This window comes from Theobroma cacao, chromosome 5 (assembly GCF_053813885.1).
Source record: "Theobroma cacao isolate CCN51 chromosome 5, ASM5381388v1, whole genome shotgun sequence".
NCBI lineage: Eukaryota > Viridiplantae > Streptophyta > Magnoliopsida > Malvales > Malvaceae > Theobroma > Theobroma cacao.
The window spans coordinates 46835415-46861064 of record NC_142643.1 but is presented as its reverse complement, the minus strand read 5'-3'; the positions used below and the strand labels follow the sequence as shown (position 1 = coordinate 46861064).

The 25650-nt window shown below is 34.3% G+C and overlaps 2 protein-coding genes, 2 non-coding genes and 1 pseudogene across 5 annotated transcripts; all 5 read left to right on the top strand.

Annotated features, from left to right (window-relative positions):
- Nucleotides 1-142: 142 nt before the first annotated feature.
- On the top strand, nt 143-3088 carry LOC18600509 (F-box protein PP2-B15-like; annotated as a pseudogene). The gene is made up of 4 exons (XR_016026385.1): nt 143-457; nt 1463-1581; nt 1679-2149; nt 2571-3088. The product of XR_016026385.1 is annotated as an F-box protein PP2-B15-like (transcript).
- Nucleotides 3089-12545: 9457 nt separating this feature from the next.
- On the top strand, nt 12546-12642 carry LOC148763028 (small nucleolar RNA snoR69Y). The gene has a single exon (XR_016026572.1). It is a non-coding gene; the product is annotated as a small nucleolar RNA snoR69Y (small nucleolar RNA).
- Nucleotides 12643-12824: 182 nt separating this feature from the next.
- On the top strand, nt 12825-12911 carry LOC148763027 (small nucleolar RNA snoR53Y). The gene has a single exon (XR_016026847.1). It is a non-coding gene; the product is annotated as a small nucleolar RNA snoR53Y (small nucleolar RNA).
- A 2417-nt stretch (nt 12912-15328) lies between these two features.
- Nucleotides 15329-19542, top strand: LOC18600507 (enolase (DUF1399)). Its single transcript, XM_007030987.3, has 8 exons — nt 15329-15632; nt 15722-15839; nt 16148-16528; nt 16835-17104; nt 17669-18186; nt 18268-18392; nt 18677-18837; nt 18937-19542. Exons 1-8 carry the CDS (start codon nt 15427-15429, stop codon nt 19462-19464), a joined length of 2307 nt encoding a protein of 768 aa, XP_007031049.3. The 5' UTR covers nt 15329-15426; the 3' UTR covers nt 19465-19542.
- A 1505-nt stretch (nt 19543-21047) lies between these two features.
- Nucleotides 21048-25577, top strand: LOC18600506 (F-box family protein). Its single transcript, XM_007030986.3, has 7 exons — nt 21048-22238; nt 22712-22837; nt 22937-23041; nt 23180-23579; nt 23786-23915; nt 24000-24294; nt 25022-25577. Exons 1-7 carry the CDS (start codon nt 21576-21578, stop codon nt 25265-25267), a joined length of 1965 nt encoding a protein of 654 aa, XP_007031048.3. The 5' UTR covers nt 21048-21575; the 3' UTR covers nt 25268-25577.
- The last annotated feature ends 73 nt before the right edge of the window (nt 25578-25650 follow it).

Sequence of the window (25650 nt, the reverse complement as noted above, 5' to 3'; positions counted from 1 at the left end):
CCAATCAAGAATATGTTGTCATGTTAACGCTACATTGACCCACACAATGTTTACTATATACATCTTGGTTCAATGCATGGCTGCATGAGGCATAAAATACTAAGCAATATTCATTCAATTGCATCCATTTTCTTCTCTTTTCTTTCCTTTTTCCCTCTCAGTGTTTCATTGGTGTGAACTATAAGCTGTAGAGAAGGGAAAAATGAACTTGGATCAATTGCCTCAAGATTGTTTTGCACAAATCCTGTCACTCGCATCTCCCATTGATGCATGTCGAATCTCAGTACTCTCTTCCACGATTCGGGTTGCAGCTGATTCGGACAATGTATGGGAGAAATTTCTGCCATCAGATTATCAGGATATCCTCTCCAGATTACTGCATCCACTGGTTTACTCATCCAAGAAGAAGCTATTCCTCAGGTTATGTAACCCACATCTAATTGATGGAGGCCATAAGGTAAGCAAATTTTCAATAAATTACGGTTTGTGAAATTTTGAAATTACTACATAATCAGGTCAAGTAATTTTGGATATTCGATAATTAGATATTTATTGTCATCCCCATTCTTGCTATACTGATGTTAATTGAAAATTTTATTAATGTAAGGTATTTTCATAAGTAAAATTTACGTGACGTATATAACACTAGTTAATCAAATATAGCTTAATTTACTAAGAAAGAAAATTATAGAATAAGGTACTTTGTCAATTTATTGCTATTAATTAGTATAAAGATCTCTTTATTAAGATTCTATTATATATATATATATTTGCTAGCGAAAAAAATTGCAAACAAATAATAAAAATCATCTAATTTGCCTTAGATGGTATATAATAGTATCATTTACTAAGAAAAGTTACATACATAATTGGGAAAAAAAAAGTCTAATACAGGATTTCAGAAAGGTGACTATGTGTATTCATACCGTCAATGGATCAATTGCTCCTAGAGCTAAAATTTTGATCTGGAAAAAAGGGCGTATGCAAATAGTAACCTTTCTCATCTTATAAACTAAAATTTAATAAAATAAATTTAATTCAAAAACAATTTCGAGAGGCTATTTTTGGGTGCACAGGAGGTGGATCAAATATGAATTACTTCATATGAAAATTCATATTTGTTCCACTTCCTGTGGATGCAGAGCATGGCCCTGGAAAACCGCTCCATGCCAATACATCATGTCAAAGGAGATATGACAGACTGTGAATGTCATGGTTACAAGACTTGGATGGCTATTGGTGAAATTTGTTTATAGTCAATTATTGTGGTCAATTTTCCTTCTTTTTTTCTCCATTTATGATTGCTTAGATCAACATATTCCAAGCTGATCTCATGTACTCAACAAAGGCATGGGGTGACTTTGTTGAAGGCAATAATCTCTGTCGAAGTGCTTCCTTGTCAACTACACGAGAGTTGAAATCAATGATGATGGTGCTAATTTTATGAGTTTCCCATTAACAGACTTTCTCATTGGAGAAATCATCAGGTAAAAAGCGTTATGTGCTGAGCGCAAAGGAGTTGAAAATTACATGGGCAGAGAATCCTCTCTTCTGGACCTGGAAATCTTTCCCAGCATCAAGGTCTCACTCACATTTTCCAATCTTGGTTCTCCTGAAATCAAAGTTCCATTTCATAGCAAAGAGAATCTAAGTTGTTTTTTCCTTTTCTTATTCTCAGATTTTTTTAAGTTGCTGAACTTCGAACCATCTGGTGCTTGGAAATCCAAGGCAGAATCCAATCTCGGATGCTGTCTCCAGACATTGTCCACGAGGCTCATCTGATTGTGAAGTTTGTTGATCGTGCATATGGACTAGACATTTTACCATCCAAGGTTTCGGTTGAAGTTGCAGATGTAAAATCAGAAGGGACAGTTCGTTTACGCCAACATGAAACTAAGAAACAATGTCTGGAGACTACCTGGTTTTCAAATCAGGTTGAAGCTTCGACATCAATGGGTTTTAGGGGAACAGAAGAAAGGGTTCCTTGCAAGCGTGCAGATGGGTGGACTGAGATTGAATTGGGAAATTTTTATAACCATGGATCAGGTGATGCAGAAGTAAAGATGTGTCTAAAAGAGGTGGCAGGAACGCACCTGAAAGCAGGACTCGTTGTTGAGGGGATCGAACTTAGGCCAAAACAGTTCTCAATGTAGACACAAGCGCCAATTTTAATGGTTGATTTTCAATAAAATTTTTTAGCCAAATTTGATGAAATTTGTTGATAAAATTTGATATTGATTTTTTGAGATGTTGATTTCATGTGTCTTGGTGATCTTGGTTTGTTTTTCGTTCAGATCCTGTATAGGGTGGGCTCTTGTGTTTTGACTGGACCCTGGTCTTTTTGTTTTTTTGGAGGTTGTATTTGCTACTGATTATCTCCACACTTCTCTAGTGGAGACTTTTCATAGCTTTTGTGTACTCCTCTCGTATCAATTCAATGTGCTTTGCGTTTAAAAACAAAACTTATTTCAAGCTTATCTGGTACTCAACAAAGGCACGGGACTGCATATCTTGTTAATATCGTTAACAGCAAATTCAGCAGGCAGATTCTAATACCAAAAAATTTCTTCTATTTCCAGAATCCCAGAGGTAGCTGAACTCAAAACTGTGAGCTGGTTGGAAATCCATGGCAAAATCAGAACTAAAACACTGTCTCCAAACACAAGATATGGAGCTTATCTTTTGCTAAAAATCACTGACCCGTGCATTTGGGCTTGATGTGCTACCATCAGAAATATCAGTAGAAGTTGGCAATGGAACAAATTCACCAACACAGCTTACCTGCGTAGCCAAGACAGCAACAAACAGAGAATGGAGAACTTATTTTATGCAAACAGGAAACAAATGCTGAGAAATCAAGGGTGATTGAAGGAGACGACCGGGTCTTTAGCAAAAGAGAAGATGGCTGGAGGGAGATTGAGGTCAAAGAATTCTTCAATGGTGAAGGTGATGAGGAGGTGAAGATGAGTTCGATGGAAGTTAATAAGGGTCACCAGCTTAAAGGAGTGCTGATAGTTGATGGTATCGAAGTAAGGCCCAAAAGTTAGTCCTGGAAAGCGACCAAGATACTTTTCTATTAGCTTCCTGTGGGAATAGGTACATGTTTTTCTTTCTTCGATAGATAGAATCACAAAAAGATATTCGGATAGAATTAAAGGGTTTTTTTTTGCTTTTTCTTTTCCAATTCTTTTTCTTTTTTTTTTGTGTTTTTTTGGTTAAATCAATACTTTATTAATGCATCAAAATTATACAATTTTTATAGAGTTAGAGGAAACAGAGCAATCATCAATTTATTTTCCAAATCTCCTAACACACAGGACTAATCATCTAACATGAATGTAGCACACGACCCTTATAAGCACCAGAGAGCACCCAGGTAAACTTGACCCATATCATTACATTTGCATCCATCAATCCCCATTCAACTACATCCGCACTACAAATATATATATATTAAAAAGTGATTGATATTATTTATTCAATCAAAAGCTAGTATGTCATAAAAAGTTTTGAGACATGATGGTAGAAGACTCTTATTGGCATAATAAACCTAGCTTTGAGAGACATTGTCCCATACATTTTTTACAAGGAAGACAAGGCTTCTCAAAATGCCATTGGCAGCACTTTCAACAAAAAAATAAAAACCCCTATACAAAAACTTATGGGCTTAAAACTGCACAAGAACCGCACCACTTAAATGTATCACGTGTTTTGCAATGGATGTTCATACTATCTATAGCAAATTAGGAACTTAGAACCTTGCTTTTGATATTGGGTTGCTGTTTCTGAGTTGATGCTCTTCAGTCCTTTTCTTGATTTGTTATATCTATGGATTCATATGGGATCGGTATCCCCTTTGGTGTGATTTACTGACTAATATGGTACCAATTTCATTACAGCTTGAATATTGCATACTTTCTTTCTTTAAAACGTCATGAAAAACCGAAGGTAAAAAGAAACTTGTGCAAGGATTTACCCAGCCTTGCACTCTATAGATAATTCATTGCGATCCAGCTTTGCTAAACAGTCAACAATGATTTGCCTTTCTCCTTCCTATATATAGCTTCTAATATTTCTCAACACAATAACTCAGTTGCTTTAGCTTCATTGCGATCACCTTGCTAACCTCGCCAACCAACCCACTTTGCCTTTTCTATTGAATTCAAATCAAGTAAATCCATGGCAATCGTTTTTTTAATTTTCTTTCTTCTTCTTTCCACCTCCCTTCCATTAGTTATTCATGCTTTAGATGCTAATGTAACCATTGCTTTGGACGAAAGTGGCCACTTCAAGACAATTGGAGCAGCTCTGGAGAGTGTTTGTAGCAACACACAATTTCCATGTATTATTCATGTGAAGGAAATATACCTAAGGCAAGAAAAACAAAATGGGATGATTGGAAGGAATCAACAAAACAAGGCAACAAAAACAAAATGGGACGATTTTAGGGGAAGGAATCAACAAAACAATCATCACTTCCAATAGAAGTGTTGAGGGAGGATTCAGTACTCAAGACTCAGCCACAATGGGTTAATGTCTACTCTCTTATCTTGTTATTTATTAAATAAAAGAATTCGGTTAAGACATTTGGTTTTAGAGTTGTTTATTTATCCTTTTAGTTTGGTTTTTAAGTACATTTTGTATTAATGAGAAAGCTTAAAAAAAGAAAACTAAATTTTATCATTTCATTAAAACACATGCAGATATAAGTGCATCACAATTTGTAGCAAAGGATATGATTATTATCAATTCTGCGGGTCCAGAAAGGGACAAGCAATGGCATTATGAGCTTACGGGTTCAAAAACACTTTTCAGAAGTGTTCTATAGAAGGTTATCAGTATACCTTATATGCAGCTTACGGCCAACAATTTTTCTTTGATTGTCAAATTTATGGTACCATAGACTTCATATTTGGCAATGCAGCTGTCATCATTCAAAGCTTTTTCATTTATCTTAGAAAGCCGCTCCAAGGACAAGCCAATGTCATTACTGCAGAAGGGAGAGAATTCAAGAAGAACAACACTGGAATCGTCATTCACAATTGCACCTTCACTTCAGCACCGGAATTCATTCCATACAAAGCAACAGTGAGAACCTATCTTGGGAGACCATGGAAGGAATTTTCACGAACAATAATTATGCAATCATTTCTAGATGACCTAATTGACCCTGTTTGATGGCTAGAATTTAACGGCGCATTTGCTCTATCGACTTTGTATTATGCTGAGTGTGGAAATTTTGGACCCAGAGCACGTGCAGAAGGTAAAGTCAACTGGTCTCGCTACCACCTCCTTATTGATTCCAAGAATGTAGGGAATTTCACAGTAAAAAATTTCATCTATGATACTAATTGGCTTCCAACATTTGGTGTCCCATTTATTTTAGGTCTCATTGGTTAGAATCCAATTCCATAAGCAATGAGACAGACTTGTTAATAGTCAATAGCTCTGTCATCTATTATGTTTGTCACGCATTATTCTTATATTATATAATATTAATATTATATTTTGAATTATTTTATTTATAATATTCTTATTAATTTGATGTTTCTCTTTACCAAATACAAATTGATCCATTATTTAATAACGAAGAAAGTGTAAGATGAAAATAAAAGTTTAACAATAGATAAAAGGGATTACTATTATTCATGGGCAACTAATTGATACCAATTACATCAATTAGTAATAAGATTGTTCAACAGGTCTAGTACAATAGTGGTGAACTTGATAACCTCATCGTTTCGCTGGAAGAACATTGGTACACCGGTGTCGTTGCACTTTGCCGCACCTTCTTGTGTGTAGCCAATGGAATCATATGCATCTCTATAATTCTTTTAATCAAAACTAGGGAGGCCAGTCATATTAACGATTGTGACACTATCTCCATAATTGTGCATACAAGACCTGATTCCGGACTTGGTTCTGACACTAGTCTCATTTTCATAAAACTGGGAGACAAACGATAATGTTTCATTGGCTTGAGTTTTAGCCACTTCCATTGCAGCCTTGAACAGGTTGGTGAAGTTGGTAGCAGCTTTGCTGTGAGGATCTGCTTCCAAAGTGGATATGCATATCTGGAAACTCTGTATGTTGGGTGCATGTTTCCCTTATCAAATCATCATCCTTTGCTATTGAAATATTCTGGTTCAAAAGCAAAAGAAAGATTAAGGTTGAAAGGATAAAGTAAGGGATGTAAAGTGTATCTGAATTTGCCATTACTAGTAAAAGAAGGTATTGCAAGAAATGAAAGAGAATGGTACAATTTCCTGCAAGTCTGTGAAACCTATATATAACCGCCACGACAGATAAGTAAGTCTTGTCTAATTAGATTATCTAGTAAACTGCACCTCTAATTTTGGAAATTATAATCAGCTATATAATGACCCTTTATTGCATACCAAAAAATATATGTAGATTCTCTTTATTATTAGTTTACCATTTTTTTCAAAAATATGTTACTATTGATTAATAACAATATATCAAATACTCACATTTTTTACATATGTATTAAAAAGTGATCACGTTTTATTTGATGGTGTAGAAATTATAACCACTACTACAAATTTGATTTAAAACTGTATACTTTTCAAATGAGTTATAAAATATATTTTTATTAACATTTTTATATAATTTTAATAAATTTGATTATATTGTACAAATTTGTAAATAAAACCCAAAATTATTACTTGGAAAATAATACTATTATACACTATCTAATCTTAATATTTAATTATTCTATAATTAATACAATTATAAAGAGATAATATTGTTCATGAGAAACTAACTAATACCAATTCCATTATTCTTTTCTTTCTTTTTTCCTTGTTAATTTTTCATTGCTGTGAACTATAAGCTGTCAAGAAGGGAAAAATGATTAATATTATTTATTTAATCAATTTATGCAAATAGTGAACTATATATATATATATATATATATATATATATATATATATATATTAACAAGTGATTGATATTATTTATTGAATCAAAAGCTAATATGGCATAAAAAGTCTTAAACCATGATGGTAGAAGACTCTTATTGACAAAATAAACCTAGCTTTAAGAGACATTGTCCTGTACACTTACTATAAGGAAGACAAGGCTTCTCAAAATGCCATTGCCAGCACCTTCAACAAAAAAATAAAAGCCCCTATACAAAAACTTATGGGCTTAAACGGCATGAGAACCGCGCCACTTAAATGTATCCCCTGTTTCTTATAAGCTCATTATATTTCTTCAATGGTGTGCATCAAGAAGCCAACAAATAGAAACCCGAACCAAGTTATTAATGTGTTTTTAGTAATTGAGTAGGATAAAACTTAAAAAATATATTATATCATATCGTATGCGTATTGTGCGATACTCGTTCGATATTTGATCAAAATAATATAATTACTTATTAAAACAACTTGACAATTTTTGAAAAATTAGTTTCATATCTTATACTTTTGTTCCTATTTATCAAATTATCAAAATGAGAATAGATACTATAAACACATGAATTGTGATGAATAGTAACAACCCCTCTTACCTTAATTTTGAAATTGACACAAATAAAATTCTCAACGATCTCATAATTTCTTGTGAAGGTATGAAATTTGATAGCCTCAACTTGATAGTCTCAAATCAAGCACAAGGTAATGTTTTTTTTTTTTTAATTTTCCATCCTCTTCTTTCACATTTATTACATTAATTATTCATTATTCTTATATTAATGTGACGGTTGCTTTGGATGGCAATGACGATTTCAACATAATTGGAATAGCTGTGAAGAGTATTACTAGCAATACTTAATTTTCATATTTTATTCTTGTGAAGAAAGGTGTATGTAGAGAAAATATATATTTATCGTTTGACAAACAAAATGTGATGATTTTAGATGAAGGAATTAGCAAAACAATACTCAATTGGCCACTACCACCTCCTTACTGATCCCAACAACATAGAGAATTTTACAGTAAAAAATTTCATCTTGATCTTATTGGTTAGAATCCAATTTCATAAGTAATGAGACAAACTTGTTAATAGTCAATAATTCTGTCATATATTATGTTGGCCACACATTATTTTTAGTTAAAGGTAAACATAGTTTATTTGTATTAAATGTGAGAAATTGGTTATTGATCTTATATTATATAGTATCAGTGTCATATTCTGAATTATTATATTTATAATATTCTAATTAGTTTGATTTTTTCTTTAACAAATATGGATTTATCAAAAAGAGAAAGTATAGGATGAAAATGAAAAATTTGTAATTAAAACCCAAAATATAATCAAATATAATTTATTGAATACATGATAAGTTTGGAATATGTTAATAGAAACCATCTCAAATGGAGAAAAAAATGGAAAATTGACCACAATATATTATTGAATATTCACAAATGTCCATCGATAGCCATCCAAGTCTAATGCCCTTTTCCATATCTATCAAACCTAACTGTGCTAGATATATATACATATTGTTATGAAATTGATAATCCTAATCCTATGAGATTGAAATCTTAGAGTAATAAATAATTTATTAAGTGGATTATTCTTTAACAAAGGAAACTTATAAATTCATAATTGCATAATGTGATAGAGCCACAAAAACACATAATATAATATTATTCATAGTATGTATTATGTAATCTTTTAAAATAATATCTAGTGAATTATTTTATTTCGTAAAATGTACACTAATCGGCAAACTTGAACAATGTGAAAACAACAAAAAAAACAAAGGGTGGTGAAAGTTGACAAGACTCAGGAGAGGAATAAACACAGGTGAAGAAATGGGGTGGTGAACTCCTTTTGGAGTCTAGGCGGCATCGGTGCAAGCAACGGACCACAACACATGGGAATCCTTTGGTCCATTTCCATCCAAGCAATACACTTGTCTTCTTCACACCCCTTTTCAATTTTCTTTGATTCCTTCGTAATACAGAGGTAGATAGCTAATATAAATAGGGGTATCATGTCTGCATGAAGATTAGGGAGTGCAGTGCCAACTGCACAACTCATCTTAACCTCTAGTGTGTGTATTCGAGTGAGCAGAAAAACAAGATACATGGCTATGGATGGGAACAAGCAGAAGAAAGTCTTCAATTTCTTCAAAGGTAAGAAGGGTGGTAGTACTGATTATACATATATATAGAGGTGGGGAAGATGCTTGGAGCATAAGAATGGTGTATAACGATGAAGACAACACACGTAGGGTGCTTTGTGACGTGAATCTGAAATTGAGTCTACTTTTTTTTTTTTGAAAAGTAAGAGTTGTATTCAAGAGAGAACTTTTTTTTTTACATGGTAGTGCCACCTCAGTATTACAATGTTATCATATTAGTGTCACGTGACATTGTCACATCACCACGTCGGTGCCATATGCCATGCCATGTTATTATCTCAATGCTGCGTCATCAAAATGTGCTACATCAACGTTGACGTTATCATTTATGTCATTTTTGTTAATGATAAAATTAGATGTTATTAAGAAAATAGACTAAATTAATTTTTTTTTAAAATCAAGGGATTAAATTGCTTCGAATTGAATATAGGGATTAAATTTAATAAAATTGAAGAGTATAGAGACTGAATAGGTCTTTTGACCAATAAACATTCTCATTCAATCTAACGAGAATCGCTTCTGTTCAAGTTTCTATGCATGATTGTTTCCTTCTTTCATAGTACAAAATACATGGACAATCTTAGTCTCGTACCTCGTAAGCACCCTGCCTTTTACTTCCTATACTAATGTTTATTCTACCTATTAATCATACAACACCGTAAATCAATTCTTATTAGGTTTGTAATTAAAACCAAATATTATAACTGTGAATTTTATTTTTTAATTTTTATAAGTAAATCTATTTTTGTTGGACGATATAGAAATCTAATCACTATAACAAATTTGACTTAAAAATACACATTTTTTTAAATGTATTATTAAAAGTATTTTTACTAACACTTTTTATATAATTTTTATAATATTTTTATAAATTTGATTGTAGTGTACAAATTTATAATTAAAACCTAAAATTATAATTGAATATAATTCATTGAATACAAGATAAGTTTGAAATATATTAATACAAACCATCCTGAATAGAGAAAAAAACGAAAAATTAGATAATTTATTAATTATCCAACCTAACTGTGTTAAGTATATACTACATTATTATCAAATTGGATTGAAATCTTGGAGTAATGAATAATTTATTAAGTGGATTATTCTTTAACAAATGAAAACTTATTATTCATAATTACATAATGTAAAACAGCTAGAAAAACACATAATACATGTATTATGTATATTGCTTATAATAATATGATGGAAAAAGACTTTTTTCATTTTAAAACAACAAGACATTTCATTATTATTATTATTAGTTTTGTGATATAGGAATGAATTAAAAGCACACTGCATGTTAAATATATAATTAATTAATTGTATTGTATTGTATTTTAACAATGCTGCATATAAAATTAATATACAAATCATGTCTTAGGAGTTTTAGGCGTTGAAATAAAAAAATAGTATCTAACGAATCATTTTAATTTTTAAGATTTATGCTAATTTTTTAATTATAAATTTAGCTGTTGCATGTATATTATACATACATAGAAGATGGTAAAAAGTGAATGAATTTCATCACAATCAAATTGATCAAGTTGATTAAATTTTTAATTAAAACCCGATGGTTAAAGAGTGATTAGCCAACGATAACCAGTCGTAATCACGTAGTGTTGAAGAAAGAGCCTACTTGAAAAATTAATGTGAAAAGAACAAAAACAAAAGGCGCGGGGGTTGGATGGAAATTAACAAGAAGTTCATAGTGGGGGAAATTAGACAAGAGAACCAGGAGGAACCAGGAAGTTCATAGTGGGGGTACGGAAGAGGGAACACATGCAGGCAAAGACCCAGGAAATGGGGTGGCACCACTCCCAACCAATGCTTTTTGGTGCTCAAGGCGGCGTTTATTCAAGCAAAGGACCAAATTTGGTCCAAGTCTTAAGCCCAGAACCCATTTCCATCCAAGCCATACACTTGTCTTCATCGTACCCCTTTTCCATCTTCCTTGAATCCTTTGTAATACTGCTGGTAGCCACTATAAGTAGGGGGTCTCATGTCCGCATGAAAATCAGAGAGTGCAGCGCTAAGTGCAGAACTCATCCTAACCTCTAGTGAGTGTATTCGAGTGAGCAGAAAAACAAGATAAATGGCTATGGGTGGGAACAAGCACAGGAAATACTTCTCTTGCTTCAGTCTCTTCAAAGGTAAGAGGGAAAGTAAAAAGGGTGGTACTCGTAGAGATCAGAAGGGTGGTACTTGTAGGGATCAAGATCATTATACTCCAAAAAAGGTGCATGCAAGTGATGAAGACAACACACAAAAGGTGTACGCAAGTGATGAAGATAACACAGACGAGGTGGTTGCTGACCCTGCTATTGACACGAAAGCTTCTACTTTCATTGCCAAATTCCATACTGCTAGTCTGGTCTCAGAAGCAATTCATCCCAGCACGCAGGCTGAATATACGTACCACCCCTCATATGAAGGCCACTAAAAGAGTTATTCTTTCTATTCAAGTTTCTATACATGATTATTTCCTGTAAGCACCCTGTTTTTTACTTCCTATACTAACATTAATAGCAATTCCAATAAGGTTTGTAATAAAATTATAACTGTGAATTTTGTTTTTGCTCTGCATTACTTTGCTTCATTAACAACAAAAAAAACGAATCATTCTTTTTTAATTCATTGTATCGAGGTTGTGATTATTTGTAACAAGAAAGTGAACTCTGGAATCATTACAATTAATGGTAATATTTTTATTTTTGGTTCAATGATTTTATTGAACAGTTATGAAATCAACCACTAAAAGATTAATATAATTCATGAGAAACTAACAAATACCAATTCCATCATTCCTAACATTTAAATTATATTAAGTCATTTTCATTAATCCCATGATCTGAATTAAATCATTCAATCATTTACGACCTAATGATGATTGATGACTAATCGAGAGTTCTTAATACTATACATATATATGTTATGAGATTATAATCAGTAGAAATTTCAATTACAATTAAACAATTTTCACATAGATCACCTATTATATTTATGAAAAAAATAATAAATAAACTAATATAAACTTAGATATTGGGCTTTCTCTCACTAACACGAACTAGCCCAAAAAACATTAAGCTTCTTGGATCCACGAACTGGCCTAAAGACATTTTGGGCTTTCTAATCCAATCCATAATTGTCGGTACAATTGTAAATGAAACACAGGACGCAGGGGTAAAATGGAAAACCAAAAACCAATCGTTTCCTCAAAATTGAACCCTAACCCTACATCTTCCCATCGTCCCCTTTAAAAACCCGGACTCCTCTTTTCGTATCGCCTCCGTTCGTCCCTGTTACTCTCAATTTCTATCTTCCTGTTCAATCCTCATCATTAGTTTTTGCAAATTTTGTTAAAAACGATTCCTTTGCTTTGATTAATCGTTCTTACCTTCTGTTTCCCCAATATATTTTCCTTGAAAAATCTCTTTTTGTCGATGATGATAAATGTTTTATCCCAGCTCATTATGAGACCTTCAAAAGGTCTGGGAATTGACTATTAATCCAACATTTATCTGAGCCGTAATCTGAAATTTTGTACTTATTTTTAAATTATTTGTACGTTGTTTCCCTAATTTTTTTCTAAAATTTTCAAATATTTTGATCTGAGCCTGAATCTGAAATTTGTTGGAATTTTGTATTTATTTTCAATTATTTATGCTTTGTTTTCCTGTTTTTTAATTTGGATTTTTGGGTTTTATATTTAAATGTTCCCAATGATGGTTAAAATTATATAACCATGCTAATGCTGATAATCCAATGATTAAATCATTCATTTATAAATTCTGAGGGAACTAATCCTTTTCCATAAAATCTCTCTAATTTTTGCCCTGAAAAAAATTCACAATCAATTTATGAAGAAAAAAATAAATGGGTTTTTTATTGGTTAAACTTGTAATTTTCCAAAAAAAAAAAGGCAATGTGACCAATTACAATTGTGAAAAATTGGGTTTTTTTCAGTTTTTAATTTAAAAAAAAAATCAATCTAAATGATATAATTATTTGGGTGATTAATCCATCAACTTTGGATTATGGGATCAACAAAAAATTGAGGGTTAAATGATATGATAACTTGATGGGTTGAAATTGGTTATGCACTACCAAAAATTTGGACCCTGGTGTAGCATATATTATTATATGGCAAAAATTTTAAAAATACTGTTATTTAAAGTTTTAATTATGTTTTTATATTTTAAATAGTATAATTAATGTATGAAATCTTTATAAAAATTAAAATATTATAATGAAAAAATTAAAAAATTATTAAAAAAATATAATCAAAGAATAATTTTTTTTTAGCGAGAAGTTTGAACTTTTGATTGAGGTTGCATAGTGGCTTTTTGAGCTTTGGTTGGACCTGCATGTTGGGCCTTAAGATGGTTTGTCCAATTTATTATTACTTGGAATGAAATATTCCATTCATTGAGAAAAGCTTGTATTTTCAGTCACTTTGTGATGCATCATGAATCATGGGATTAAAACTCTTGTAAGTACATATTGAGGAGAAAAGGAGTTATCCTAATTGGTGTTTTGCATGTGATTGTGAGTTGGAAATTCATGGCCCCTACCTTCCTTTTAGTTAAAGCAAATTGCATACTACCAGTTACCCAAGATTTTGCCTTCAAAAGCGACAAATCACGAAATTTCAATGGCTTGTCACTTTGTCATGTGTCATTGAATCCTTCCCCTGTTTTGGGCTCTATGATGCATACTAGTTAGGAAAGTTTGTCTTCCTTTTTTCAGAAATAAAAATCTTTGAAAGCAACACCCAACCAATTATCCCACAACATTTTCCATCTTCATCTATGGTATTAACAAAATTTTTCATATTATTCAATATAATTAAGTCGGATTAAGATATCATAAAATCTAATTTGATTAAAAGTTAAATAATAAAACAATCGTCACGAGTTCGGCTAATACTTATATAATATGGTTATTTGATTTTGTTTATAAATAATAATTTTTAATATTATTCAAATTCGAATATTTTGTATTTGTTAGTATTTTTATATGTGAGGGATGGGCAAAGATTCTTTGTTCTCGTGGACCAGCAAGGGTTTATGATCATCAATCAATCAAGAGAACAAAAGGAAAGGTTGAGCAACAAAACAGGGGCTGTCCCCATCCCTGTGGGGTTGGCGACCATTTTCGTGCTTTGGTTTAGCTCATTATTGCAAATGGAAAGGAAAAAAAAAGAACAAACGGTGGCATCTGGGGTGAACATCATATAGCCTCCACCACCCTGCACCATTTTGACGTCTGGCCCTTTCGCTTTTGGGGGGTTTGGACCAGTTGATGACGACCTACACCCTTAATCATGGTCCCAACTTTGATTCTGAGCCGTACGATCAACTTTGTGAATAGACTTGTTCAAGCCGCAAATGATTTATGTGACCACTTGTTAAAACAAATTTGATTGAGAAGATGGTGTTAGAGAGATAGGTTTTGACATGGGAATAATCAATATTCAATTCTATTTATTTATCATTTTGAGCTTGTGACTTCAACTACTAGCTTGGATTCAACAAATAATCCAAAGATTAACCATCACTTTGGAATCAAAAACCTTTTCCTCCTTGCCATCTAAACGTTTGACTCAAATGATAAATGCATATAATGTTCTTATTTAAAAAAATCAAATTCTCGAATCTTTTTTCTTCAAAATAATATTTACAAAATCTAAATTAGCCATCAATTTAGAATTAAAACCTGTATTTCTTAGCATCTAAACATTTGGTTCAAATGGTGTTAATGCTTATATTTTTTAATTAAAAAAATCAAATATCCAAATCCTTTTTCTTCAAAGTAATACTTTCTTGTTTATTTTAATCTGTTTTTTCCGTTTAAAATATATGAAAGTGAATTCTTTTTTTAAGACCCTTAATACATTTATTTTTTTATATTATAACTTATCTTTCATATAAAAAAAATACTGTAATTTTAATATAAAGAAGTTCGATTGCTTAGATATTTTGGATAAAAGAAATAAAAAAAATCCTTGGTAACTTTTAAAAATTGGTGCATATTAAATTACCATAGGTTATAGAATTTAGGAAAATAAATATTTCCACTATTATTAATTTATTACAACTACAAAACAAAAGATAATTAATTAAAGTAACGGATCATCCAAGTTCTTCCACTTCCGCCCCTGAAACCTCACCACAACTAGCCACGTGGCTAATTGTTTTTGTCCTTTTCACCGTTTTCTTGCAACCTTAAACTAATGTTTCTTCGTACTTTTGCTTACATGTTTACAGAAACCATGTGTCAAGCAAAGCACAAGCTCAAGCTGAAGCTCTGACAAAATGTCTAACCAAACCTTAAACGACATGTCGTCGTCGTCGTCGTCGTCGTCGGGAGTAAGGAGTCTCAGCGAGATATCGGAGAAGGACACGGTTCATCTCAGCGTCGATCTCGTGTCGGCGGCGAGACGAAACATTGGGTTCTTGAGGAGTGTGAATGAGTGTCATTGGCTTCACCAAAGAGCAACGATTGTTGAAGCAATAAGGAGGTCAGTTTTTTTTTTCTTTTTTGCAGAGAGGTAATCTGATCAGGGGGTTGAGGTTGGATGAGATGGGAATTCTCTTTTACTCTTTGTAGGTATGAGGAGGTGTGGATGCCGTTGATTTCTGATCTGACAGTGGTGGGGTCAACTCCTCCTATGGTTTTGCCACCTTTTGATGTTGAGTGGGTTTGGTTTTGTCACACCTTGAATCCTGTAAGTGTTAAAACTATGCAATGCTTTGGACTGTTAATTCTGTTTGGTTGATGGGAGAGTATGAGAAAACGACAGAAGTTAGAAAGGAAAAGAAAGTATCAATAGTCTTTTCAGAAAATTTCTGGACTTGAAAGATTGAGAAGGCTAATCTTTCTTCTGAGTCACTACTGTGAATTCTGTTTGGTTGACAGGAAAGCATGGGAAATGACTAAAAAAAGATAGTTGTAGTCTTTTCGATTATTCAGACTTGAAAGATTTAAAAGGCTAATCTTTTTTCTGGATCTTCTCTTTCTTTTTTTTTTCTACAGGTTGCTTACAGGAAATACTGTGAGTCAAGGTTCTCAAAACTAATTGGAAAACCAGCAATCTTCAATGAAGAAAATGAAGAGTATGCATTGATGAGATGCAGAGAAATCTGGGTTCAAAGACATGAATTTGAGCCTTTTGAGAATGAAGTGGAATCAGATTCCCAAGACCCACCAGGGATAAATCAAGATCTTTTCAATCAAGTTAAAGAGCACAAGTTTCTGTACTCAAAATTTTCAGAACCATACTTCTGTGAGCTAGTGTATTTGATAGCAGCAAGACAAAGATACAGAGGATTCCTGTACATGATGCAAAGGTTTGGAGATGGGTGCCTTAGATTTGTTCCTGCTTTGGATATTGTCCTAATGCTGCTGACTCATCAGGTAGATTTCTTTAACCATTATGATAATATATTTTTTTCTTAGATTCTTTCTATTGGTTCTTTTATGATGATTAAGCTTTAAGGTTTCTGTCATTCTCTTATCTTTCAATTGTAATTGCAGTAGGTTGGCTTCATTTGTTTTGTGTAATGAAAAAGTTCTAAGAGGTTTAGGAATTAGGTAAAGTGTGGGATTTGTCGTTCCAATCAGCCATTAAGATGTCAAAGGACTTCCGTCTTTCTTTTGTCATTTCTTTTTGTGTTTTTTCTTTTTGTTGTCACATATTTCATTATTTTTTTTATGAACCAGAGCTACCCAACAGTGTATGTAGAGGATTTGAAGGACAAGTGGGATGATATGGGCAAGGTAGTGGGGTTATGGGAAACTGTAAAAGAAAAAGAAGTAGAAGAATCCAAGAACCTATGGGAGAGAACCTTTGATCAGCCTTATGAGAAAGCTGGAGGTGGGCTAGCAGTGGAATTGGACAATCTTAAGGCCAAGCGACCAATCTACTGGGAGGTTTCAGATGTAGATGTTAACACTAAATACAAGTCTATGATCCCAAGGTTCCTACTTGAGGTAATTTTAGCATCCTTAAACCTTATTTAACAACTTTTTTCCCCCTTCATTGTTTCTCTCTTTAAAAATTCTTTGATACTCAAGGACCATGAGGTCCACAGCTTGAAAACATAAAGTTGGTACAAGCACCAATTGAAGCCATATGCTTAATTAAAAAAACAAACAAGAGAAGAATAATTTTTTAAGTTCTGTTTAGTTGATACTTTTGCTATATACTTTCTACTTTTGCTACTCTTGTAGATAGACTTTGGAGAAGAATGATCTTTAAGTTGATGTTGCCTCTATGTTATGTGAGATTAATCAATTATGGTAGGTGATTTAGTGGTGAAGTAAATCACATGCAAACTTACTTTTGCTAATCCTACTAATCAACTAACCAAAGAAGAAAAGGAGGGCAGCCATGGATTTGCTTGAATGCCAACATGATTGTAGAATCATTTAAGTATCTTGAGTGAAGTGATTTTTTTTTTTGTTTTCTTAAAGGAGGCTTATAATAATGAGATCCACTCAATTTCAACATACTTAAATTTCATTCTCAGTTTGTGTTGTGTCATAACGTTGCAGGTATGTGTTTTTGTGAGGCTCAATGATCGGACGAAGGTGAGCAATGGAGACACAAAACACAAGTTTCTACGTCTCCGGGCAGTAAGATGTCACAGGGAGCTCAAGCTTGATGAATTAATCTCCAACTTTTCGTATGATTCATGGCGGAAAGCCTGGCATCTCTACTGTGAGTTTGGAACTAGAGGACTTATGGTTGAGCTTCGTGGCCGCGGTGGTCGCTGCTTCAAAGGAAGTAAATCGCTGGACTCAATGCCATTTTATTGGAATGATTTACTAAGGGCACCCTCTATTACTTTGTCAAGAAAGGTTGATCAAGTGAGGATTGTTGCTTCTATAACTCCCCCGGTTCAAGCCCCCTACTTGTTGAAATGTGTGCCTGACAGAGTCACAGATGATTCAGGAGCCATGATATCTGATGTGATTCTGAAGTTAAACAACTACAGGCCTCAGAAAGGTCGTTGGCTGTCCCGGACAGTTCTAGACCATGCTGGGAGAGAGTGTTTTGTTGTTAGAATAAGGTATGGTTTTGTTCTAAGAAAGGACAACTTATCTTTGTGTCTTTGTCTACTTAATATAAAATTTTTGGATGGCTGAGGCAGAGTGGGAGGAGGATTTTGGAGAAGAGGAGCTGAAACTCCTTCTGCTGTGAATTGGGAGGACAGGATAATTGAAATACGGGAAGGGTCTTGGTCTTATGTCGCTGGTTCCATTGGTAGAGCTCCTGGTATGTTGCCTTTGTTCATCTGCTTGTATTTTGTCAAACATTGCTTCAGGTCTTTACCTTTTAAGCCTGTCAGAGATATAAGGTTTTGAGAGTATGAAGGCCGGGGTTTCCCTTACCTGTCTCTTCCTTATCAACCCCGAAAAAGGAGTTTCGGATTTGTAATATATTTAGTAGGAAAGAAAGATCAATGATTTTCTTTGACAATGATGAGCCAAACACAAGATTTCCATGCTGTGGAATCTAATTTAAACATTTTGTGCTGTTATTGTTTCCATCTAGTACAGAGAAAGTGGTAGGAACAGCCACACCAAAAGAATCTCCAGAGCAGTGGCAAGCGGCATGGGAGTTTTCAACAGGTGATGAATTGTTGATCAATTGGGGATCTTCGACCTCAAGTTCTGGCCTGAGTTTTTGTCTAAAAACTCAAGAATCTTTCGATTCTTCCGTAAGTTGAAGATTTCAATTCCTTTCAACATGTAGTTTTTATATCGAATCTGTTAATATCTCAGTAATTTGAAATCGAAACCAATCATTATTTCGTCAGGTGATGTTGTTGAGGGGACGAAAGATGCAATATCAAGACAAGGTGGCAGGGTGTGCCGCCAAAGAAACCAAAACCAGACAAGAAGAATATGCAAAGGAAGCTGATGATGAATACGTGACCCTGGTAAGGTTCACAGAAGAGAACCCAACAGGGAGAGCAACCGCCCTGTTGAACTGGAAGCTGTTGGTGGTAGAATTGTTGCCCGAAGAAGATGCTGTTTTGGTGCTTCTGCTTTGTGTTTCGATACTCAGGACTGTGTCCGAGATGAGAAAGGAAGATGTCGGAAGTTTGTTGATAAGGAGGAGGTTGAAGGAAGCGAAACTCGGTGCCAGAGACTGGGGTTCTGTCGTACTTCACACTTCCTCACTGCCCTCATCCATTGCTTCACCTTGTCTGCAACCTTGGTATTGGAATGCTAACAAAGTGATGGCACAGCATGAAGGTAACAGTATCACAAGGCAACCGGCATCTAATTATTCACCTGTTGAAGGTGGCGATATGTTGTACAAGCGAGGGATCATTACATAATAAGAAATCCTTCAGAGCAGACTGTGTACCATTTTTTTATCAGAAATGGAAAAGAGATGCACTAGATTTGCATGACAATACACTTTGCATGTCATTTTAAATGCATATCAAGAAGCATGTGTTACTCGTAACGGTTTCAGAAAAGAGACACGAATCTTACATTAACATCGATTATATATTAAAGTAAGATTGAATATTTAAGTATTTATAGATAAAATTAAAAGATTCAATTGATCAAACTGAATAATATCTTACAGTATGAACTGTGACATTTCTACTATTAGAAGAAGCTAAATGCTTTGACCATAACTGATTCCAAATTACAAATTCTAGTTCCTTCATACAGGCTTCTAATGGAATTGCCTCAGGATTTCCAGGCTACCATTTTCCAGATTGGGAAAGCAAGCTCATAGATTGGGGTTTAAGAATTTAATACCAATTTAACAACAGACATTATACAGCACTATATAAGGAAAAAAAGAAGAAGAAACAAAAAAAGAAAGAGGAAAGAAAAGTTGGGAAAGTTGCCTATCAATCTACACACTGCAATGTACTGTATAAGCTGTGTTGATTATCAAGAGCCAATGCCCTATGAACTGTCTGCCAATTATCATCCATGTGCCATGTGGTGTAGATCCTCTTCAACTTTGCACATATTAAATGAAAGTCAGAACCGGTATCATCATTGGTTAACATAGCAGAGAGAAATTGCTCCATGACATGGGCAGTCAACTAAATGCAGTAACTGCATATTTTAATGGCAGAGAGTTTGAGATCAGCCACCACTTTCTATTTTCAACATATTAAAAGAAATATAATATGTATCTATTTCACTTTTTTATAATTATTTCGTCCGTTTTATTTTGTAATTTCATTTTTTTAAGACGTCTAAATGAAAATTTTTATCTTAATTTTTATAAAATTAAAAGATTTAATGTTTTTTAATCAAAAAAAGATTTAATATTTAAAAAACACAAAATTTAAATAAATTTTATTTTTTATTAATTAAATATTATTAATCATTTTATATAACGTATAATTGACGTGATATATTAATATAAAATAATAATATAATTATATAATATTTTTTAATATTTACGTTAATTTCATATAAATATAAAATAATAAATAGAGTCTTAATTAATGGTAATTAATAAAATTGAATGCATGATATTATTTTCGTTATTTTTTTATTTTTTAATTTTTATGAAAATTAATATAAAAAATAAAATATATTAAATATTAAAAAAATAAAAAATTAAAAAAAAAAGGTCAAATACATCATGACCTAATCAAGATTCTAGATGGACTATGTGTGATTGTGGTCCTCACCACCTCACCCCATTTCCCAAATGGAGTAATTATTACCCTTTAATTTACTCCCAAACTCCTAACTTTGAATCTGTCCTCTTTTTCTTTTTCTTTTTCTTTTTTATTTTTTTAAAGTCGGAAGGAAGTCGGATAGGTACGGTCGCCGTTTCTTCTGACGGGGCCCCACCACAATGCCACGTCATGAACCGTACAAAACATGAGCCACCCCGCCCCGCCCTTTCTCTTTCTTTCGTAGAACCTGCGGTACAACGTTTATCTACAAAAAAGAGCAAACTATTCTTCGTACTTTTCGGTACCGCCCTGCTTTTGTGCCTCTCACCTTCTACCTCTCACCACGTGTCCTCTTCATCTCCGGTCAAAAGCTCTTTTTCTCCCGATCGGACGGCCAGACTCCGTTCTGTATCCACGTGGCTAGTTTCCGTCTGGAGGACTCAATTTTGAAGATGTGATCCTGTTTTCAGCGAAGCGTTTCTGGGTCTTTCTCTTTCGTTTTCTTCCTCATTCAGCTCTCTCTGCAACTCTTCACCTACCTAAGAAAAGCCTCCATTTTTCTTCTCTGAATTTGAGAAAAATCCGGGTAAATAAAAGGGAAAAGGAAAATGAATCCGACCCGAACCTGTTTTAGTCTGATACGGACTCTCTGCAAACCGACCCACCACCCTCTCCTCTACCTCCGAGTTGTCTTCTTGTTCGTTCCCACCTGAAAAAGTTAACCCCAAGAAGCAGAAAAATCCTTAATTTCTTCTAAAGCAAAGAAATCTTATTTTTAATCTTTAAAAATGGCGTTGTTTCGATCGAACAAGAACATCTTTAGCTTAACAGAAGATCTACTCGTCCGAGTCCGTGAGAAACTCGCCACCGAGTCGGATCGGAAATCATTCCGACTTGTTTGCAGAGAGTTTCACCGAATCGACTTACTGACTCGGAAGCATCTCCGGGTTCTCCGAATCGAGTTCTTGCCGAGTCTTCTCCAGAAGCACCCCCAATTACAATCTCTCGACCTCTCCGCTTGCCCGCGCATTGACGACCGGGTCGTTTCCTTTCTCTTAACTCGGGTGGGTCCGGGATCGAACTCGCCGGGTTGGGCGAATTGGACTCGGGGACTGAAGTGTCTGGTACTGAGTCGAACGACGGGGTTGAGGTTCACGGGTTTGGAGATGTTGGCACGTGCATGTCCGTGTTTGAAGAGTGTAGACGTGTCGTATTGCTGTGGGTTTGGAGACAGGGAAGCAGCCGCGTTGTCGTGCGCGGTTGGACTGAGGGAGCTAAAGATGGATAAGTGCTTGCATCTGAGCGATGTCGGATTGGCGAAGATCGCCGTCGGGTGTTTGAAGTTGGAGAAGTTGAGTTTGAAGTGGTGTATGGATATAACTGATCTCGGTGTTGATCTTTTGTGTAAGAAATGCTTGGATTTGAAGTACCTTGATGTCTCTTATCTCAAGGTTAGTCTTTTTTTTTTAGTTTTTTTTTTGGATAGAATAATGTGTAGAAATGGAAGTGTTTTATTGTGTTTGGTTGATGAGAAAAATTAACAAGTGGGGTTTCCGAATTTGGCATTTTGAACTGATTTGCTTTTGTTGTTATTTTTGTTTCTTAAAAAAAAAAAAATCTTCAATGCCATGTTGAGCAAACAGACAGGAAAAAAAAATGATCAAAGGAAAAAAGAAGACTTTGACTTTGATTTGCCCAATAGAAAGATGAGAATTCAGCTCAGCTTTGGCCAAAGCAAATTCTTTGTATGTTAAGTTTGTGCTTTTAGGAGGTTAATACAGCTTTAGAGTGAACACATTGAAACTATATTCGATTTCTTGTGACCTGTTTTGATGTATCTTTTGTTAATTGTTATTGTGCCTTTGATATCTGAGGATCATGGTGTCTCTATCTTAATGTCGTGGGGCTTTCGGGTTTGTTTTAGGTGACAAATGAATCACTTCATTCCATTGCTTCTCTGCTGAAGCTGGAGGTTTTGGGTTTGGTGGCGTGCCCTTTAATTGATGATGCTGGATTACAGTTTATTGGGCATGGAGGCCCTTTACTAAGGGTAGGAAACTGGACATCTGCTGAGAAATAATTGAATAAAATGATTACATGAAAATGCTAAGTAAAATTTTAAGTTGTGTTTATTTTCTATGATCTGTAGGTAATTGATGTATCAAGGTGCGAAGGTGTGAGTTCGTCTGGTTTAATCTCTGTCGTTAGAGGCCATAGTAATCTTCTGGAGCTTAATGCTGGTTACTGTCTTTCAGTAAGTAATTTCTTGGCTGCCTGCTTTTTGTGTCTTGCCGATGTTCTTAACAGCCAAGACCACATTTCTGGATTACGTCTGCAGTATAACTTGCTATTTCAACTAGTTGTGGCTGCTGAATGTGGGTTTTTATCGCAGGAGCTTTCTACAACCCTTCTCCATTGGATAAAGAACTTAAAGCACCTTGAGATGATCAGAATTGATGGGGCTAGAATTTTTGAGTCTAGCTTTCCAGTCATTAGCACCAATTGCAAGTCATTGATAGAAATTGGTCTCAGCAAATGTGTGGGGGTGACCAACATGGGCATAATGAGACTGGTATCTGGCTGCATTAATTTGAGAGTCCTAAATCTTACATGCTGCCATTCCATTACTGATGCTGCAATTTCTGCCATAGCTGACTCATGCAGAAACCTTGTGTGCCTGAAGCTAGAGTCTTGCCATATGATTACTGAGAAGGGTCTTTGTCAGCTTGGATCCTCTTGCTTGCTGCTGGAGGAGATTGACCTAACAGATTGCTGCGGTGTAAATGACAAGGGTTAGGGTTAATGTTTTGCATAATTTTAAGTGTTTTCATCATAACTATAGTTTGTTTTAAGTGTTAAAGTTTGAACCATGCTTTATTTTCATAATGCAACTTATTGTTGCAGTTTTACTCTTGTCATCCAATAATTTGGTGACTTATCAGCTTCTGACTTCATCACTCTCTTCTATTGATTACCTTGTCTTATTTCTTATCCGCAGGACTTGAATATTTATCTAGATGTTCACAACTATTATGCTTGAAATTAGGACTTTGCACAAACATATCAGGCAAAGGACTCTCCTATATTGGTTCTAACTGTACAAAGATTCATGAACTGGATCTATACCGGTAAAATACGTTTAAAAACCAATTTGATAGCAAAATTATATTTTGTTAATAGCAAAGTAAATATCTGTTCATTTGGACTTGCAGGTGTTCTGGTATTGGTGATGATGGTTTAGAGGCTTTATCTAGAGGTTGCAAGAAGTTGGCAAAACTCAACTTGTCATACTGCAAGGAAGTTTCTGACAGAGGGCTAGGATATATTGGTCATCTAGAGGAACTTTCTGATTTGGAGATGCGGGGACTTTTTAAAATTACAGGTGTGGGTTTAGAAGCAGTTGCAGCTGGGTGTAAGAGGCTCGCAGATTTGGATTTGAAACACTGTGACAAAGTTGACGATTCAGGCTATTGGGCACTTGCCTACTACTCAAGGAACCTTCGACAGGTACAGTTGTCTGATTTGAATTGTAGGATATCAGTGATGGCTTTTTACTAGTATAATACTATAACAGAAATTTACAAGTATGAATGCAGAAATCAAAAAGAAGGACGGGGAGACTGTGGAGATATGAAAAAAGAAGAAAATGAGAAAGGAATTGACTATCCTACCGAATTCATTAGACAGATCTGTATGGTAAAACATGGATAAAACATCAATTTTAGGAAAATATTTCAGTTTCCAGTCCCGAATATACAACAAAAACAAGCAAAAAAACTTCACCTTCTAGGGTCTAAATGCTGCTCTAGTAATTATGGTGTTCTATTCATCTTCAATGCATCTTTTTAGACTAAAAGTAAGGTGCTTTCCTACATGCTTCTTTAATTATCCTTTTTCTCTCACATCATTTGAAAGCTATGAAGGTCATTACTCCAGCTTTGATCCAATTACGATATTGTATGCTTACCGACTACCTTCATTCCTCTGTCTTGATAACAGCACCTTTACTTTCTTGTTTGATTAACTGGAGGCTGTGTCCTCTAAATAGTGCCTCAGTCATTTTCCCACATCTATTGTTTCACTTTTCAACATAAACAGCATGCATGATGGGAAGCCTTCTACGGAATGTATTTAGAAACAGATGGAAACTTTATTTTCATGAAAATGGAATTTCCATTGAAAGTTTTTTGGGATTAATATATTCAGAAGTGATAAAATGCCTTTATGTTGTCAGATAAATTTGAGCTACTGTGGCATATCTGATATAGCATTGTGCATGGTGATGGGGAACTTGACACGCCTGCAAGAAGCAAAGCTTGTGCACCTGGGCAATGTCACAGTTGAAGGGTTTGAACTTGCACTTAGAGCCTGCTGCATCCGGATCAAAAAGGTCAAGCTACTTGCCCCTTTAAGGTTGTTGCTTTCATCAGAGATTCTTGAAACCCTGCATGCTAGAGGTTGCATCATAAGATGGGATTAGATGACTTTGTCTTTGAAGTATCTAATGATCGTGAATAAACCCCTTGTCCACGGGTTAGGAAAGAGTTTTGCCTTTAAGCTTTCAGGTGCAGAAAGGAGCAATTATGTTCCTTATTATTTGACTATCGTTTATATTTTGATTTAGCATAATAAGTTTAAGTTACTACCGCCCAGATTTGTTTCGACCTTGGTTTATTTATTTGTATTTTGACTGGATTATTTGACTCTCGTTTAAGTATGCTGGTATGAGTCATGATATCTGTCATAGCACAAAATATCATAATTTGAAGTTTGAATTTCCATTTTGTCAATTCAGCAATGGGGAACTTGGAGTTCTAGTGTGAAAGAATGAAAACTGAACTTGACTTGCTGCTAAATATGCTT